The sequence below is a fragment of the Emys orbicularis genome, chromosome 1 (genome assembly GCF_028017835.1).
Source record: "Emys orbicularis isolate rEmyOrb1 chromosome 1, rEmyOrb1.hap1, whole genome shotgun sequence".
In the NCBI taxonomy this organism is placed as follows: Eukaryota; Metazoa; Chordata; order Testudines; family Emydidae; genus Emys; species Emys orbicularis.
The window spans coordinates 167,551,448-167,570,450 of NC_088683.1; the positions used below are offsets into that span (position 1 = coordinate 167,551,448).

Here is a 19,003-nt window from a genome sequence, read left to right on the forward strand (position 1 = left end):
GAGGTCAGGTGAGGTCCCAGAAGACTATAGAAGGGCAAACATAGTACCTATCTTTATCTTTAAAAGGGAGCAAAGAGGACCCAGGGAATTATAGACCAGTCAGCCAAACTTCAATACCTGGAAGTTCTGCACTGCATCTGAGGGTGCTAAAGGAGTTGGCAGATGTGATTGCAAAGCCATTGGCCATTATCTTTGAAAACTCATGGCGATGGGGGAGGTCCCGGATGACTGGAAAAAGGCTAATGTAGTGCCCATCTTTTAAAAAGGGAAGGAGGATCCGGGGAACTACAGGCCAGTCAGCCTCACCTCAGTCCCTGGAAAAATCATGGAGCAGGTCCTCAAGGAATCAATTCTGAAGCACTTAGAGTAGAGGAAAGTGATCAGGAACAGTCAGCATGGATTCACCAAGGGCAAGTCATGCCTGACTAACCTAATTGCCTTCTATGACAAGATAACTGGCTCTGTGGATGAGGGGAAATCAGTGGATGTGTTATTCCGTGACTTTAGCAAAGCTTTTGATACGGTCTCCCACAGTATTCTTGCCAGCAAGTTAAAAAAGTATGGGCTGGATGAATGGACTATAAGGTGGATAGAAAGCTGGCTACATAGTCGGGCTCAAAGAGTAGTGATCAATGGCTCCATGTCTAGTTGGCAGCCGGTATCAAGTGGAGTGCCTCAAGGGTCGGTTCTGGGGCTGGTTTTGTTCAATATCTTCATTAATGAGCTGGAGGATGGCATGGATTGCACCCTCAGCAAGTTTGCAGATGACACTAAACTGGGAGGAGTGGTAGATACACTGGAGGGTAGGAATAGGATACAGAGGGACTTAGACAAATTAGAGGATTGGGCCAAAAGAAATCTGATGAGGTTCAACAAGGACAAGTGCAGAGTCCTGCACTTAGGACGGAAGAATCCCATGCACTGCTACAGACTAGGGACCGAGTGGCTAGGCAGCAGTTCTGCAGAAAAGGACCTAGGGGTTACAGTGGACGAGAAGCTGGATATGAGTCCACAGTGTGCCCCGTTGCCAAGAAGGCTAATGGCATTTTGGGCTGTATAAGTAGGAGCATTGCCAGCAGATTGAGGGATGTGATCATTCCCCTCTATTTGGCATTGATGAGGCCTCATCTGGAGTACTGTGCCCAGTTTTGGGCCCCACACTACAAGAAGGAGGTGGAAAAATTGGAAAGAGTCCAGTGGAGGACAACAAAAATGATTAGGGGGCTGGAGCACGTGACTTATGAGGAGAGGCTGAAGGAAATGGGATTATTTAGTCTGCAGAAGAGAAGAATGAGGGGGGATTTGATAGCTGCTTTCAACTATCTGAAAGGGGGTTCTAAAGAGGATGGAGCTACACTGTTCTCAGTGGTACCAGATGACAGAACAAGGAGTAATGGTCTCAAGTTGCAGTGGGGAAGGTTTAGGTTGGATATTAGGAAAAACTTTTTCACTAGGAGGGTGGTGAAGCACTGGAATAGGTTACCTAGGGATGTGGTGGAATCTCCTTCCTTAGAGGTTTTTAAGGTCAGGCTTGACAAAGCCCTGGCTGGGATGATTTAGTTGGGGATTGGTCCTGCTTTGAGCAGGGGGTTGGACTAGATGACCTCCTAAGGTCATTTCCAACCCTGATATTCTATGATTCTATGATACTGGAACAAATGATTAAATAATTTGTTAAAACCCTTAGGTTAATAGGGTGATAAGTAACAGATTTGTCAAGACCCATCATGCCAAATCAACCTAATTTCCTTTTGGCCTAGTGGATGGAGGGAAGAAGTAGACATGATATATATTGATTTTCGTAAGGCTTTTGACACAGTTCCACATGACATTTTCATACAGAAACTAGGGAATGTGGTCTAAATTAAATTGCTATAAGGTAAGTGCACAAATGGTTGAAAAACTGTATTCAGATAGTAGCTAACCATTATCATCATCACTGACATTTCCTTTTGAGTTACAAGAGCACATTCCAAGTACCAATTAAGACTGAAACAACTACAGTAATATGATTAAATGGCTGAGGGCAGTGGTGGTTCATGAAACTGTTTTCTCATCATACCCTTAGAGTGGTAGGGAACTTGATCCCAGCTTGGAACCCCACGACTGTAATTGTACTGTGGTTCTTGTTAACATCCAATTAGCTCAATTTGAAGCTATAAATGGACCATATATAAAACAGTAGTGAATATATATATGCTTTTTATAGTGATGCTCAGTCATGATAGGCATAAACAAACCATAACATGATCAGAAAACAGTAAATGAATTATAGTATTCCAGTTAGAGAATTCACTCCCACAACTAAGTAAAACTTGGTAAAACATGAATTCAGAGAAAGCTAGATGGATTGAACAGGTACAGTCCTGGCTTTTTACTGATACACTCAAATATTGCAGAGAAAGCATATCTGTAAGCATTACCTGTTGGTGTCCCACCCCATCTCATCGCTCCAGCAGTTTTTGTTCTACCAGGTCCCGGTGTTGTCTTGTTTAGTGCTGCAGAGACAATAATACTAAATTGCTCAGACAGTTTTTAATTAAAAAAAGAAAACACTGATAGCCAGGCCACTGCAAACTGAATCCCCGATTGGTTAGAGAGGAAATGATGTAATAATGATACTGTGGCTCATGCATTTGATTTTAAAAAAAAAACACATGCTATTTTAGTCCACAAATTGGGTCTTCAAAAACCATTTTATCTGAATATATGCAAACATTTTTTAAAAACGGAAACTACCAACAGGGTATGGTTGCAGAATCCACCAGTTGCAGAATTTGATGGCACAATACAAGCTCTCATTGAACAAATAATAAAAATTTATGTGAGCAAAGTCCCAACTGCTCTCACAAAACTGTGGAGCATGTTGAAAATTGAAGTTCTAGGGTAATTTAAAAAAATTTAAAACTGAGATTTGTATTAAATTTAACATCAACAAAGACCACAGAAGAAATAATGTACTGTTTCTATTACTCATTTACATATTTAATTAAATAAAAATCTTGGTCTTTGAATTTACTTGAAGATGCTGCAGAAATTTCAGTGGACCATATTGTGCCACTAATTCTTAAGCAAAACTCCTCATTTATTTCAACAGGGAATTCTGCTTCAAAATCAGTGTTGTGAAATGGCTCAACGTGTCACAGAAGTTAGCACAATGCACTGCAGAAATTGGGAGTCTGACATGAAATATAAACTACATTTATCAGAGAATATGGGAGCCCTGGTTACTACTGTTGGTTAAGCAGCATTATAAGGTACTTTCTAGATTATGCTATGCATTATCTGTGTCAACAGCTTCTATACAACAATGAAACATCTTTTTCAGACGGAAAAAAATTAGAAACCAGCTCTTTGAAAGTTTATCTGATTCAAAAAAATTCTCAGTAGATAAAATCAGCAATGGAAAGACTACATCAATAGACCTACTCAACAGAAAAGAAAATACTAACTGCTTCACAGCAGTATTTAAAAGATACAGCTAAAAATAAGTGAAGCTGATTAAATAAGGGTATTTTAAAAGAATACTTAATTACCAGGTCTGGTCTGTGGCTTATCAAAGATCTTGGGTCTTGCAGAAGTGAGACGCACTTTATGTGGTGCTGAAAGAGACACACTGAAGTTTAAGTGCCAGGGTTGTGAGGAATAGCAATGATCAAGGGAGACAGGCCTGTCAGTGCATTGAAGCAAAATGAGCATGTACCAATTCTGTAATTTTCAACATATTAATTTAGCTGCACATTGAAAGCCTGTGCTAGTTTGTTTAGGACTCAGAAGTTAACTGTAGCCAGTCTGTAGAGTCTGGCTGGCTACATTCATGCTTAGTTTTAAGAGAAAAAGACATGCATTATTTTACACTGAGTTACACAATTGTGTATGGATACAGAGTCAGTTCTACAGGATGTTTGTGGCCTTAAGAAATTTAATTAGCTTTTGTAAAAAAACAAAGTTAAGTATTCCAGATAAAGGTGTGAAAGTTTTCATCATCACTCAAGAGACGACGTCTGCAAGCAAAATGAAGAAATTCAAAGCAATGAGAGCATGGGCTGGTGAAATGCAGTGACAGCATCCAATTTAAAAATGTGAAGTGTTGGCCATTACCCAGGGTTGCCTCTGTTTTGCCAAATGGTTTTGATATTTTAGGTTTAATGGTTTCTGTATGAATCACATAGGAAGCTGTAAATGTAAAACAGAAGTTAGGAACAGTTAGTTACTATCATCTTACACCCAAAATACAGTCTAATAGGCTCTACAAGTCTTTGCACCATAAGCAGAGTTTGTCATTTGGCTGCTGAACCTCGTAGCCATTCTGCACTAGCAACACTGTAAAATAGTTTTTTAAGAGTCTAAATGAAGAATAAAATCTTTCATATGAAACTACAGAGGAAATGTTTAAGCAGACAGAATGTCATTGTTCAACTTGGAAAAATGGTTATAGGCCTAGATGAGATATCACATCTGAAAGATGGCTGAGTATGTTAATACTTTGCACTTCTGTAACACTATCCAACTGAGAAACAAAACACAAAGTAGTAACATAAATGCATTAAACTTCATATGATCACTTTGAGGCAGATGATAGATTTTGATTGTACAGAAATAAAGTACGGTATATTTAAAGTAAATGTTCCAATGGGGAAATATCAACTTTCATGTTATGACTATTCCCCCATAAAATTTGGGAAAAAGAGACAAATTTTCTTAAATATTTTTTTAAAAAACAACAACTTTCCCTGCAAGTTTCATTTACTTGACAAAAAACATGGAACAAGATGAAATTCTGAAAATTGGTTTCTGAAAGTCCCTGTATTCATTGTCTGAAATATACACTCAGCTATCTTTTTGTGTCTTCTCAATCAATAAGGCGGCCCTTATGCACATGTAACTCCCACTGAGGTTCACAAGAGCTGTGTGTATGCAGGGCTACATAGTCAGGAAAAAGGGGGAAGGTATGATTAATCTGGCTAATTTTAATTTAAACTCTATCCCACAGAATTCCAATGAAAAGTATCACATGGTAAGTAATGTCTTTCTCAGTCTTGTACAATAACTAGACTTCTTCAAGATGTGTAATCCCTATTTCCACTCCATTGTGGGGCATGAATGCGCTCCATGTGTCGGAGACCAGAAGATTTTTGGCTGTGCCCTTCTCTGCCTCGTGCTCGTAACTGAGAACATAAGAGGTGGTGCGTCTCCAGTTCCTTCTCCACCATGAATCATGTGCAAAGGAACCAAAGCAGAGGGAAAGGAGGGCAGGTAGTGGAATACATATAAGGACAACATATCTCGAAGCACTTCAGTTCCTAATTACCAGTAATTTCTCTTTCTTATTAGAGTGATAGTCCCTATGTCTATTCCACTGTGGGTGACTGACAAGCAGTATTCATTGAGGAGGGTGCAGAGGACCGCTGTGGTACCAATGACTGGAAGACTGCTGTGCTGGAAGATGCATTAGCTGTCGAATATCTGGACATGTCTCTCATGAAGGTATGGACAGAACCCCATGTTGCTGCTTTACAGATTTCAGTAAGAGGACCATCACAAAATGAGGGTATCAAAGCAGCCTTGGCCCTAGTTGAGTAGGTTCTCACATCTGGGGGGAGGATGGCTGTTAACTCGCAACACAGCACAAGGCAGCCCCGTATCCGCTTTGAAAGTCTTTGGGAAAAGATCACTTCCCCTCTCAACCATTCTGCAAAGGACAAAGAGTGTAGGCAATATCTTCTTTGTAGGTAGAATGCCAGAGCCTGGTGGATATCTAGAGAATGAAGTATCATGTCCTCACTGGTGACATGTGGTTTTGGGAAGAAAACAGGTGAGTGAATTGTTTGATTCAGATGGAAATCCAAGGTTATTTTAGGAATAAATTTAGGGTGAAGTCTTAAAGAAACGTTGCCCTTTTGGGAGATTGTGTACAGCAGATCAGCCATAAGGACTCCCAGCTCACCTCATCTTCTAGCTGAGGTGATGGCACCCAGAAAGGCAACCTTTATAGATAGGTGGGTCAAAGAGCATGAGGCCGGGGGGTTAAATGGAAGCCTTGTTAATGCTGAGAAGACCTGACTGAAGCTTCATCACAGGAGGGAAGGTTCTGACCTGACCGGAAGGTTCTGAAGCCAGGGTGACCATCCTGAACTTCAATCTGCAGATAAAGACACCGAGCTGTTTGAGATCTGAGTCTCCATCCTCCTTTTTTGGGGGGGGGAGGGGATGAGAAAGTATTTTGAGTAAATACCCTTTGCCCAGTGTTGAAGGGTTACCAGCTTTATGGTTCCTGATGAAGATGGGATTCCACTTCTTGAATGAGCAATCTCTTGTGAGAGTGGTTCCTGAAGAAGAGTAGAGAAGGGGTTTTGATGGGGGAGGGGAGATTAACTCTATAGTGTAGCCCGTCTGAATGATGTCAAGAATGCATGTGTCGGTCATTACCATCTGCCAAGCTACATGGCCACCAAATTGTGTACAAAAAATCTGGGAGGACCCTCATGGCATCTGGAATGATTTGGTCCCGTCAAAACTGTTTCTTAGCAGCAGGCTGGGGTTGGATGGAGGAAGAGGGGGGAACGTTTGCTTGCTCTGCTGCACCCTCTGTCATTCCCATGGTGGTTCATAGCCCCTCTGAAGTTAAAAGGGGTGAGGTGCCAGTCACTGCTTATACCATTATGGCCTGTGAAATTTCCTCCATGGCACTGGAGTGTAGATCCCCAGACAGCAGAGGGTTGCCTTTGAGTCCTTCAATGAGTGTAATGAATTATCAGCCTTCTCCCTGAACAGCCTGTTGTCTTCAAATGGAAAATCCTCCACTGTACATTGGACTTCTCTGAGGACTGAAGCCATGACAATCTACACCTGACAATAGCCAACACCATCAATTGGAAGGCATGTCCGCTGCATCAACTGACACTTGGAGGAATGATCTGGTAATCAATTTACCTTCCTCAATGAGTACTTGGAACTGCACTCTATCCTACTGCAGGAGCTGGTTAGTAAATTCTGTGAACTTAGAGTAATTCACAAAATTGTATTTAGACATTAATACCTGGCAATTTGCTATGGAGAAATGTAGGCTAGTTGAAGTAAAAACTTTCTCCCAAATAAGTTCAGAGATTTAAACTTCCTTATCAGAAGGCGGTAGATCTTGGTTGATGTTGCCTTTATCTTTCAATGACTGCTTGGACTATGAAGGAGTTTGGAGCAAGGTGTGTAAATAAAAATTCTGCTCCCTAGACTGATACAAAGTACTTCTTTTCTGTCCTCTTTGGAGCGGGGGAATATATGACGGGTATGCCAGACTACCGTGGCAGATTCTAAGATGGAGTCATTAATGAGGATTGCCACCAACTTGGTAGGCCCATGCTCTGCCGAAAGTTGAGGAGTTTATGAGGGGGGATCTGGAATGCATCAGCAACCCTCCTTCATAGGTCTTGGAGTTCCAGAGCACAAGGAGAAGGGTGCAGGTGCAGACTAATGGAAACTGCTAGCAAAAAATTTTTGGTTTCAGGAGATTGCACCCCACAGCGGAATACACATAGGGACCATCACTTGAAGAAGAATCTTTGAGTTCCAAGTACAGAACTAAATGAGATTAGCACATTTTGTGCATTTGCCAAGCCAAATCTTGCTCTTGGATGCACATGCACAATTTTTTTTTCCAATGGGAGCAGCACATGTCCATTCGAGGGCAGAATTTGGCTCAGTCTCTGAGTCTCCCCCTCCCTCTCCAAAAACACAAAATATGGTATTTAGGCTTCTGAGAAAAACCAAATTGTACCCGGAATACAGTGTTCTAGGTAATAATGTATACACCATTTGACCTTAAAGTGCAAAGTGCAGTCATCCACTTCAGAGATTGTTAACAATCTCAAAACACTGAATTAAGAAAAACAAATCAGTTACCAGTTTTCAAGTGTGGATTTTCAGTTGTTAGAGCAGTTTGGGGCTTGAACGAAATCTGGTATGTTTCATTTGGAACTGAAAGTGAAAACATCAGAACTTATTAAATGTACATCATGTCTTCTTAAAATCAGATGCTACAAATTAAATTCAAGAAGGAGGAGGATTAAAACTCTGTTTGTGTAGTCCAGAAATGAAAAGGTTCAGTGCTGGAAACCTGGCTCAAAATCACACTTTAATTGAAAATATAATCTTTCAGACTAGGAGGATACAAAGCATTAATAAGACAGGCAACAAAAGATTAGGGGGTCAGGGTAGAGCATTGCAGATGACAGTCCAGCCTTGTGCATGAGATATGTGTTCCTAGAAAGGACAGCCAACAAACCGACTGGAAAATCAGAAGCAGTATTATGCATGAGCCCTGGAGCATGACCAACAAGTAAACAAAAGGGAGAGAAACGTGGAAAGTTTAGCTATTGTGACAAAGCTCTGTCCTTGTCTCTGTGGGTCCTGCGTTTCCTGATGGATTTCGCTAGCCCCAGAGGCTCACTGTGACCCTCCACTTAACCCTTCTCTCTCTAGAGACAAGGGTCACAGTCTACTGAGCCATTTTCATCATAAGCCAGCGAGGGAGGTGAGGAGAAGCAACCCTACCTCACACAGTCTCTGTCTCCCAGTCTCAGTGATTAATCGGAGGGGGGGCAAAAGAGGGGAGCCCAGGCCCGCCCTCTACTCTGGGCTCCAGCCCAGGGACCCTAATAGTATCAGCTATGATAGCTGACCTTTTAGGAACAGGACACGTACAATTCCCTGGGCTACTTCCCCACAGCAGCCCCCACTTCCTCAAGCTCCACTTCACCCTTACCTCAGGGCCTCCTTCCTTGTGCCTAATATGGTGTGTACTGCTCAGTCTCTCCAACAGCACAGCTTCCTCCCACAGCTCCTGACATGCGCGCCCACCTGACTAACTGAGAGGCTTTTAACTAGTTTCAGCCAGCCCGATTGGCTTCAGGTGTCCCAATCAACCTAGCATCCTCCCTGCCTTCTGGAAAGCTCTTAATTGGCTCCAGGTGTCTTAATTGACCTGGAGCAGCTGCCATTTACTTATCCTGGTACCAGGGATTTGTTTAACCTGGGGCTAATATATCTGTCTCCCACCACTCTTCTATAGCCATCTGGCCTTGCCCCATCACACTATTGATAAAAGAATAATTTCAGTCATCTTCCAAAAGCAGAGGGGAAAGGTAATGACAAAAACTGGCAAAAAGTTCTCATGGCCCAAAGTCACTTTGGACCCATCAACAACATAAACTGTTACAAGGTTAACTGATCTCAGACGCACTGTTTTTGGACCAGTAGGAAATAAAATATCAGCGACACTTGTGATAGAAGCAAAGGTCAACTTAGTAGTATGCGGGGTCAGGATCAAAGACCAGGTTTTTCTTTTACAAGATAAAATAGCATTCTAATTAAACAATTGCCTGCTACAGAAAGTTCATTTTTCAAATACTTAAAAGTATTCACATGTATAGGAAAAATGCTTTTCCTATTATATGTTGTATATTTTAAATTTCCTCACCATCCTCTTCTCACATGCACGCTTCACAGTTGTGCTAACACTAATGTCCACTGATGCAACCACTGATAGCTCTAGTCAACTGATTCCTCCCATAAGAGTGACTTTGGTTACTTATACGATGTCTTTAAAAATCATCCTTTAAAAAGTTAACCTTCTCTTTTATTAACTATCTGTTTCAATTTTTATTTGAGGTACAACAAAAAATGTACAATTCTCTAAAAAACAGAGCTATTGATTACATTCTCTCACAGTGCTAGAGGATTGAGAAAAAGGAAATGATTAAAAATATCATCATCAACTACGTCTGCCTCAAGAGCAAATACAATTGACAATTCAAAGACTAGGGTTGGGGCCACCACTTTGGAAAAATTAAGAACTCTGCTTCCTCCTGTCATTACTCACCCTAAAAGTTTTCCTTATTTTATAATCCAACTAAAACTGAATATTTGGAAGATTCCAAAAGTATTTTGATAACTTTCCCTCATTCTTGTGCACAAATACACTTCAGGATTGTGGCCACAGGCTGAAGAACCAGGAGTCTGCTCCCTTATAACAGTGCATCTGTATCATGTAATTCACCTATTGCAATAGTATCTGAGTCACCACTAGTTTTTCCATCTCTCCTATTGTTATTACTGATGAGAAGATTCTCTTCTCTTAGGGAAAATGCAGATCTACAAACTCAACCTTTTGCCTGGAACAAAGTGATCTAGAAAGTACCCTGTCACTGGGCCAGACTCTTCCTTCAGTTAGATGCATGTAAATCTGAAGACACCTACTGAAGTCCATGGCATTATTCTAAGTTTGCACCTGTTAAACAGAGCAGAAAGTCTCTACTCTCTGCAAGTTCCAGAGAGGAACAGTTGTGTAAAGTCTTATGAGCTTCAGAATACAATACAAGGCTTATCTTTTTTTGGGCAGGCCTGAGCTTGGTTGGTGTCACCGGACTCTTTTGGAGTATGATTTGGAGATCTGAGTTCAGAGGATAGTTGAAAAGGTGAGGAAAGCCTTACCAATTTACGGTTCCCTTTCATACAATAATTTCCATAAGAAGAATGATGGCCGCGATAGAAATGAATATATATCAAAGACACATCAAGGGGTTCTATGGGTTAAAAACAATCCATGGATATTACTTAAATTCAACACGAAACGACCTTGAACAAATGGCTGACTTGTCACCTGCTTTCCACAAGGAGAGATTCAAGTCACGCTAGTCCTTTCAGTGTCCTCTTCTTTTACAATTCACTATTGTGTGCTCAATTAAATAAAATGATTGTAATATCTTTCAATATGCCATGTTTGTCAAATCCTCAAGGCACTAACCAATGTCAGCATGTGTAGCTAAGCTAGTGCCACAATAACATTTTTAAAGATTGTAAGCCTCTATACCGAATTACAGAAATAATGCAATTACCAGGTTTAGTCTGCAGTACTTCTGGCCTGATAGACGTTTTGGGTTTGGATGGAATGAGTCGTGTTTCTTTTGGAGCTGAAAGAAAGGAGCAGGATTATTATTGTATTCTTCAGGAATCATAGTTCAATGCCATGTTTAGCCCACAGAAAATAAAAGCCTGCAATAAAGAAAATAACATTTTCATGGTTTTCTGGAAGCTGAAATAAAATGACTGCTCAAAAGGAAGAAAATTAAGAGTGCTGCGCCGGGGGATGACTTGATATAGTGATCAAAGTGGCCACAATTCTGATGCTCTGAGAAAATGAGACCACTCAGTTTTGACAGATAGATAAGAAATAGGTTAATGGGTGCTTCTGAGCAGGTTTGGCAGAGTGGCAGAGAGATCATTTCTAAGACAGAGCTGTGAGTCTTCCATGGCAAAGGATGTGCATACATGTAGAAGGAGAATGAAATGTTGCAGCACAAAATAAAACTCTTCTAGAACATGTTTTCTAGAAGAGTTTTCTTTGGTGAAAAGGGAAAAATACCAATATAACAATTGCAGTAAGGAAACTTCTTTACCCATCGTTGCCTTTGTCTGTTTAGAGGTGACAGAAGGTTTTGTTATGAGTGGCTGCGGGGATGTTCGATGTATTGCTGTTGGGGAAAAATGCAAAGAATCTTAGATACTAAAATAAAAAAGAATTGATGAACTTCGGTTTTGCACACAAGATAAAACAAAAACTGCAATGGAAATAGGTAGCATTTGGGTTATTACTGACCCCCCCCAAAAGGGTCAATTTACAAATCACAGCATAACACAGTATAAATTGTACTGACTGTTGACAGAAACAAATTGACTAAGATGTTCCTTGTAGCTTCTTGCTTTATATTTGTAAAACAATATAAAATCAGTAGCAAGATAGATATAGAAGTATCCATTTTAAAATTGTTTTTGTTCTAATATAATACTACTACTAAGCTCTTATATAGCACTTCTAATTGGTACATCTCAAAGCACTTTACAAAGGAGATCATTATAATGATCCCCATATGGGAAGAGTAAGACACAGATAAGAGAAATGACTAGAAAGTAATTAGAAAGGGTCTGATATATGCAGCCACCCAAACTCTTTTTTAAAAAACAAAACAAAACAGTGAATCTTCCAGTGCTGAAACAATGATGGTTCATCATGTGCCATTCCTTGAAAATCCTTAGGGAATGAGAAATAGTGGCACGGGGTTCAGCCTCTCCTTTTTGGGACAATAAATCTGTCAGCTTTAAAGTATTTTTGGTTTTCATATGCAGAGGTGTACATTTTGCCATCGCTTACCCCAGTGCAACACAACCGACTAGAGCTGCACAGGAATAACTAAAGAGAAATTGGCTGAATGCTTCTGAAAAGCACAACAACTGAGGTTTGGCTAAACGAATGATTAAACCTCAATATACAGAATTACAAAAATGACTCAATTACCAGATTTAGTCTGTGGGATTCCTGGCTTGATGGATGTTTTTGGTTTAGTAGGAATGAATGGTTTTTCACTTGAAGCTGAAATAAAAAAAAAACATCCCTGGATTATAATAGCAAATTTCTTTAAGGAAACACAGTGATTGCAGCCTTCAAGGAAATGTGTGTCCAATAGCCTGTGAGGCAAATTGTGCAAGAGCAATGCTGAAAATCACTTAGTATGCATGGCCAAAAAAGAAGAAAAAATTACACTGCATTTTGTTTCAATAGTAATTGCTGTGTCTGAAGTGGGTGGCATTCCCAGTGTTATGAGAACATCCACCTTTGGCTGAAACAGGAGAAAGTTGACAAAAAGATACAGAACATGTTAAAACGAAGGGGCTGCTCAAACTAACCTGACAAAAGATAATTTATTCAGACACTACTGGCCAAATTCTCCTTCTGTACGTGAATGCCTGAGGACAGATTTGACACTATGTTATTTTCCTGTTAGTCCCCCACTCCACCTAACTGGATCTATGGATCAGCTTCCCAATTCCAGCTTACAAAATTACTCAATTCTAAGTTGATCTCCATATCTTTCAGCCGAGAACTCTTGCCATGCGGCATATCCTCAACTGAAAACAAATATTATTGGGAATATGCTTAGTATTTATGGCTAATTTTTTTTTAGTGGTACTGGTGGGGTCTGTGATCCATATTGGTGTGAAAAACTTAGTCCCTGTCCATAACTTTTCTATCATATCCTCATAATAGGACAATTCACCAGAGTGTGGACATTTGGGTGTTAAAGGAAATTCAAATAAAAAAATTATAAACCCACATGTTGAAGAACCTTTTCGCCCCACGTGTGGGATCTCAAGTAACCTAACGTATATACAATAATATCTGGTGAAGATGTAGATAGCTCACAAGTGACTGCCAATGCATACATCAAGTACTGATTCTTTTCCTCTTTCAGAGCAAAAATAGGACATTGTTTTAGTAAAATATTCAAGTAATAGAAAGAGCTTTAATTTTGGGAGTTACCAAGAAATAGTATAAACCAGCGATTAGTATCTACTGAGATGGAGAAAAAGTTGCACCAATTTAATTTTCAAAACATTGGCTAAGATCTATCTACAAAGCTGAGGCCAGATGACTTAGATCACTGATTAAGATAGTTGGAGAGATGCACTCTAATTAATACACCCTACTCTCAGAAGCATCCATCTTCTCACTATGACCGATAGATTTTTTTTTTCATTGTAAATTTTATTTCTGCTCACAAGCTCAAATAAAGAGTATCTCCCTTAGATTCATTCAGAAACTCTCCTACTGGGACATGAATAATTAAAGTTCAGAATAAAAATGGTGTGGCTTATGTTCCACCCAACCTTTTCCTGAGAGAGCTGACTGGGAGCTAGTTGAGGTGATTGGAAAGATGGGTTTGAGAGCTGCTGTTTGGAATTGGGAAGAGATTGTAGGTGGTCCATTTTGATTTTTGTATGGTCTATGGTGGTGGTTGGAGTCCTACAGTTTTCTTTCAGTTGTCATATATAAACTGTGTAAAGAGCTCAAAACCAAACCAAAGGTGCAGGAAACACCTTTCAATAAATACACTACCTTTTTAATAATGTCTTAATGAGTTGAATTTATGAGAGACAATGAAGAGTGTTACATATTTGGATATCCGTTTCTGTACATCTGATATTACATTTCCAGCAACACTTGTCTGTTCTATAAGTCAAGTCTCTTCTGACTGGAAAAGATGAAATCTCAACATATTAGGAAATCTCCTTGATCTTAAGAACTATCAAGGAAAGGAAACTTTGAGTGAAATATTGTAGGTGATGTCCTTATTAACAGAGTTGGGTAAAACTGTTTAAAAAAATGCCAGGAACACTTGTGTGACTTTTTTGCAAATTTGTTCCACATTTTGCGATCACTAAATTTCAATTTTCAAAAAAATCTAGGCAGGTTTAAATTATGCATAGAAAGCCTGAGAAAAAGGAACAAGCCACTTTCCTGAAACATCTCACATGAAAAGACCATTTTAACATAAAAATTCATGCTTGTGTGCTTTTTAAAAGATGCCACTGTAGGATAACCACCTAGCTTTCAGCCCACTGCTTACCCAACTTAATCATGTGGTTTTTATGAGGCAATATCACCTCCATCCTCTATTTCAAAAATGTGATTTTTTAGAAAGTAGTTCTACTGTCGCTGCAAATGTTCAGATAATGAAAAATATTTTCTATAAAATAATATTGAAAAATTTGGAAATTTAAATTGTTCCAATTCACTCAGACACAGGAAAACTTCATTAAAAACCCCCACAAGTAAACATTGCTTTATTTCACCAAATTCTACTCATTGAAAAAGTCTGTTGAGATATTGGAAGTGTTTTTCCCAGAGTCCTGAGCAAAAGTATCAATCATTTTCCTATTCCTTTCCTAAGATCCTCCTGAGTAGCTGGAAATGGCACTTGAGATTATGCATTTCAAAATCAGGATTTAGCCATATAGACAGTCCTAGCTGTAAAAGAGCCATCCTTTTTTTCCATTGTAGAGTTGAGGAGAGAGACAAGGAACACACTGACTGGCAGGATGATCTCATGGAAGGATAATGCTCCTGGATTTCCATACTGTATTACAGAACAGAAAAAAAGAACTTGTGAGGCAACATTGCATGTGTCGGAGAAAAACAGAGTTCTCACTCTCTTTTTTGGGTGCAGCAAATGTATGCATTGAAATCCCCTTCAAATCCCTGTCACATGTTTTGAAGATTTAAACATTTTCTCCTAGAAAATTCATACTGTGTGAAGAAAAAGATTCCCCAAGGTACGTAGGCACCTTGAATTTGTTTCTAATTAGGCTAGGTGATGTGATTGGGGGTGGAGGGAGCGCTAAGAGGCTGACTGCCTCAAAGAAAGCCTTAGAGAGCTGAAATTTCTATTACAATCGAGAAGTAAAGGCAAGACAGGAAAGATGATCTTATCAAACTAGAAAGGGAGAAAAAACAAAAACAAAAAACAAGGAGCATGAAGGGCAATCCAGTTCTAGGAAGTTGAGTGAAAAGGAAAATGGTAACTCGGAGATAGTAATTGTCTGGTTTCCAGAGTTGGACTTGAAGTAATGGGAAGCCCAAGATACAATCAGATTCTAAGGGCTTGTCTACACAGTGCAGTAAAGCGCATTCAGAAGTTGTGACTTGTACACAGTGCTCTAATATGCTGTGCTCTAACTGCCCCATTTAGACCATGTTGGCTGGAACTAGAAGGTATATAGTTTGCATTAACATAGTCCTGTTTCAAAGGAGCTGACTGAAGATAAACAGAAAGGGTTTGTCCACACAAAGACTTAGTGCATGGCAAGTTGGGATAAGAACATAAGAATGGCCATACTAGGTCAGACCAATGGTCCATCTAGCCCAGTATCCTATCTTCTGACAGAGGTCAATGCCAGGTGCTTGAGGGAATGAACAGAACAGGTAATCACCAAGGGATCCATCCCCTCTTACCCATTCCCAGCTTCTGGCAAACAAAGGCTAAGAACATCATCCCTGCCCATCCTGGCTAATAGCCATTGATGGACCTATCTTACATGAACTTCTCTAGTTCTTTTTTGAACCCCGTTATAGTCTTGGCCTTCACAACATCCTCTGGCAAAGAGTTCCACAGGTTGACTGTGCATTGTGTGAAGAAATACTTCCTTTTGTTTTAAACTTGCTGCTTATTAATTTAATCTGGTAACACTTCCTTATTTACTTTCCCATACCAGTCATGATTTTATAGACCATATTGCTCCCAGTCATCTCTTTTCCAAGTTGAAAAGTCCCAGTCTTATTAATCTCTCCTCATAAGGAAGCTGTTCCATACCCCTATGTTTGTTGTCCTTTTCTGTACCTTTTCCAATTCCAGTATATCTTTTTTGAGATGGGGCAACCACATCTGCACACAGTATTCAAATTGAGGGCACGCCATGGATTTATATAGAGGCAATAAGATATTTTCTGTCTTATTAGCTATCCTTTTCCAAATGATTCCCAACATTTTTGACTGCTGCTGCATATTGAGTGGATGTTTTCAGAGAACTATCCACAATGACTCCAAAATCTCTTTCATGAGTGGTAACAGCTAATTTAGACCCCATCATTTTGTATGTATAGTTGGGATTATGTTTTTCAATGTGCACTACTTTGCATTTAGCAATACTGAATTTCATCTGCCATTTTGTTGCCCAGTCACCCTGTTTTGTGAGGTCCCTTTGTAACTCTTTGCAGTCTGCTTTGAACTTAACTATCTTGAAGAATAGATGTAAATCTACAGTGTGCTAGCCTGCCACACACTAAGTCACCAAGTAGACCCTGGTATCACGCACTAGAAGTTCTGTAGTGTGGGCACCACAGAACTTTTACAGCATGGTAGCAGAGTCCACATGGCCGGCTAGTACGTGGCAGGTTAGTGCATTGTAGATTTACATCCCAACTTGTCGCACACTAAGTCTCTGCGTGGACAAGCCCAAAGATTGAGAAGTATCTTACTCTGGGAAGAAGCCTGAGAGGCAAGTCACCTATCCGAAAAGCTCATAAAAATCCTAAAAAGCACACTACACCCAGTTAGATCTGATTGTACAGTTATCAAAGAGCAATTCTAGTATGTGGTCTTTCCCAAGTAAGATAGCAGAATGTACGACTGCTATTTTCCCAGAGACAAAGGAAACAGAAGCAGGATTCATTTTCTCCATTTGTTATGAATTAAAAAATTCAGATTGGGCTGAAGGGTGCTGCTGCTACAAAAAAAAATTTATTCATGTGAGGAAGCGCAAACAACATTGTTTGCACAGTCCAAAGGACAAGCATGCATCTAGAAGCAGAGGAAAGTTTGATGATTACATTTAATGGCATAAAATGAGCTTCTCCTTGGAATTTCTTCTCTGATGAGAATGAAAACAAACAAAACAAAGTGACTACCTATTGAATAAATATTATTACCCAGTGTTGCTTTTGCTCGTTCAAGAGAATGAGGAGTTGTAGCAGTGACTGGCTCTTGAAGGGATCGAATGACTTCTGCTGGAAAAAATGTAGATAAATCCTGAGAGAGATGAAGGGACTCAATGAAGCTACACAATTTATACCAGATGAAGATCTGGCCCAGGATGTTTTAAAATAGCAGCAAGCATTTGCAATCAGAGACTTACAAGATATAAGTAGCTACTCTTAGGCTTTATTTAAAAGGAGTTTTGAGGTTTGTTTTGTTTTTTTTAAAGAGAAAAACATTTAAAACATGGTGGCACTATACTCTACGTTCATGCTGTTCCTTGTTTATATGAAAATTCTCTGTAGTAGGCTCTCTTTACAGATATGTCTATGTGTGTATAAAGTAAAGATAGACTGGTCTAGGCAGCAAAATTCAGATCGAGATCCAGATTTCCCTGAAGGCTGAAAAGCAATTCGATCCAGTGTTTTGGTTCAGGGCCCTGTTAGTACAAAGTAATCATACTGTGCACAGGGATGAAATAGGAGAACTCTTAACTGTGCCTGAGCATGTGTATTAGTTTTCCGATGGTATAGTTAATACACCTCTACCCCGATATAACGCTGTCCTCGGGAGCCAAAAAATCTTACCGTGTTATAGGTGAAACCGTGTTACATCGAACTTGCTTTGATCCGCCGGAGTGCGCAGCCCTGCCTCCCCCCGGAACACTGCTTTACCACGTTATATCTGAATTCGTGTTATATCGGGGCAGAGCTGTAACATACTTAGCTTTGCAATGGTTGTTACAACAGTTTCTGACTAAGTATGGTTAAAACCAGAGGTGACCAAAATTTTTCACGAGGAAGGTTTTCCCACCAAAAATTATGGTTTTGTCAAAACTGAAATTTTTCACAGTAAATATCGATTCTGATTAAAAATTTGGTTTTCCTGCAGGGAATTTCTGAACAAAAATTTTTAATTTTGACTTAAAATGTTTTGGTTTGGTTTTGTGGTTTAAAAAAAACCCAAAACAAAATGGAACGTTTTAAGTCAGTTTGTCAATTTGAAATGAAAAATTTCATTTCATTTGACATAAATTTTTATTTTTATACCAAAAAAAACAAATAAACTGCCATTTTAAGTCAAAACAAAACACTCTTTTTCTTTTTGAAATGTTCATTAAAAATTCATTTCAAATTGTTCAGACTTCTCATAGGAAAACTGAAATATTTCAATAGACAAATTCTGAAATAAAAAAAAATTCATTTGAAATTTGTCACAGGAAAAATTTTGGTTTTTCAATTAGCTCTGGTTAAAACCCATGCGGACCATACAGAGGAGTCTAAGGAGAGATAAGGATCAATGATGATGGTGGAAAGTTTGTGTTACATGACAAAGTATCAGAGTAAGAGATACGTGTCAGCACAGTGTTAGTGTTTCTCATATTGATTACATTTCTATACTCTCCGAGAAATTGCGCCAGCCGTAGAACCTTAACAATATGATTTCTCATGCTTTATCTATCTTATATGTTTATAAAATACCTCCGATCTGTAGTACTTTTAATAAACCTTTTTTTCTTTTAAATTTTACTCTTCAGCACAGGGTCTGCCTTTTGTACATTGACTAGAATATTCTGGGTCTTACTGTAATATAAATAATAAATTAGATACACAAAACAATGTAAGGAGAATGTTATGTAAGTT

General features: G+C 39.3%; 1 protein-coding gene across 1 annotated transcript in view; it reads right to left on the reverse strand.

Moving 5' to 3' along the window:
- ABI3BP (ABI family member 3 binding protein) overlaps positions 1-19,003 on the reverse strand; it is a 302,067-nt gene that overhangs the window by 70,442 nt on the left and 212,622 nt on the right. The window contains exons 35-42 of the mRNA XM_065423543.1: positions 17,315-17,392; positions 12,347-12,421; positions 11,451-11,525; positions 10,890-10,964; positions 7,897-7,971; positions 4,102-4,176; positions 3,537-3,602; positions 2,424-2,498 (exon numbers count right to left, since the gene is read on the reverse strand). Of these exons, the coding sequence (XP_065279615.1) occupies positions 2,424-2,498; positions 3,537-3,602; positions 4,102-4,176; positions 7,897-7,971; positions 10,890-10,964; positions 11,451-11,525; positions 12,347-12,421; positions 17,315-17,392 (594 nt within the window). The remainder of the gene's footprint in view (positions 1-2,423; positions 2,499-3,536; positions 3,603-4,101; positions 4,177-7,896; positions 7,972-10,889; positions 10,965-11,450; positions 11,526-12,346; positions 12,422-17,314; positions 17,393-19,003) is intronic.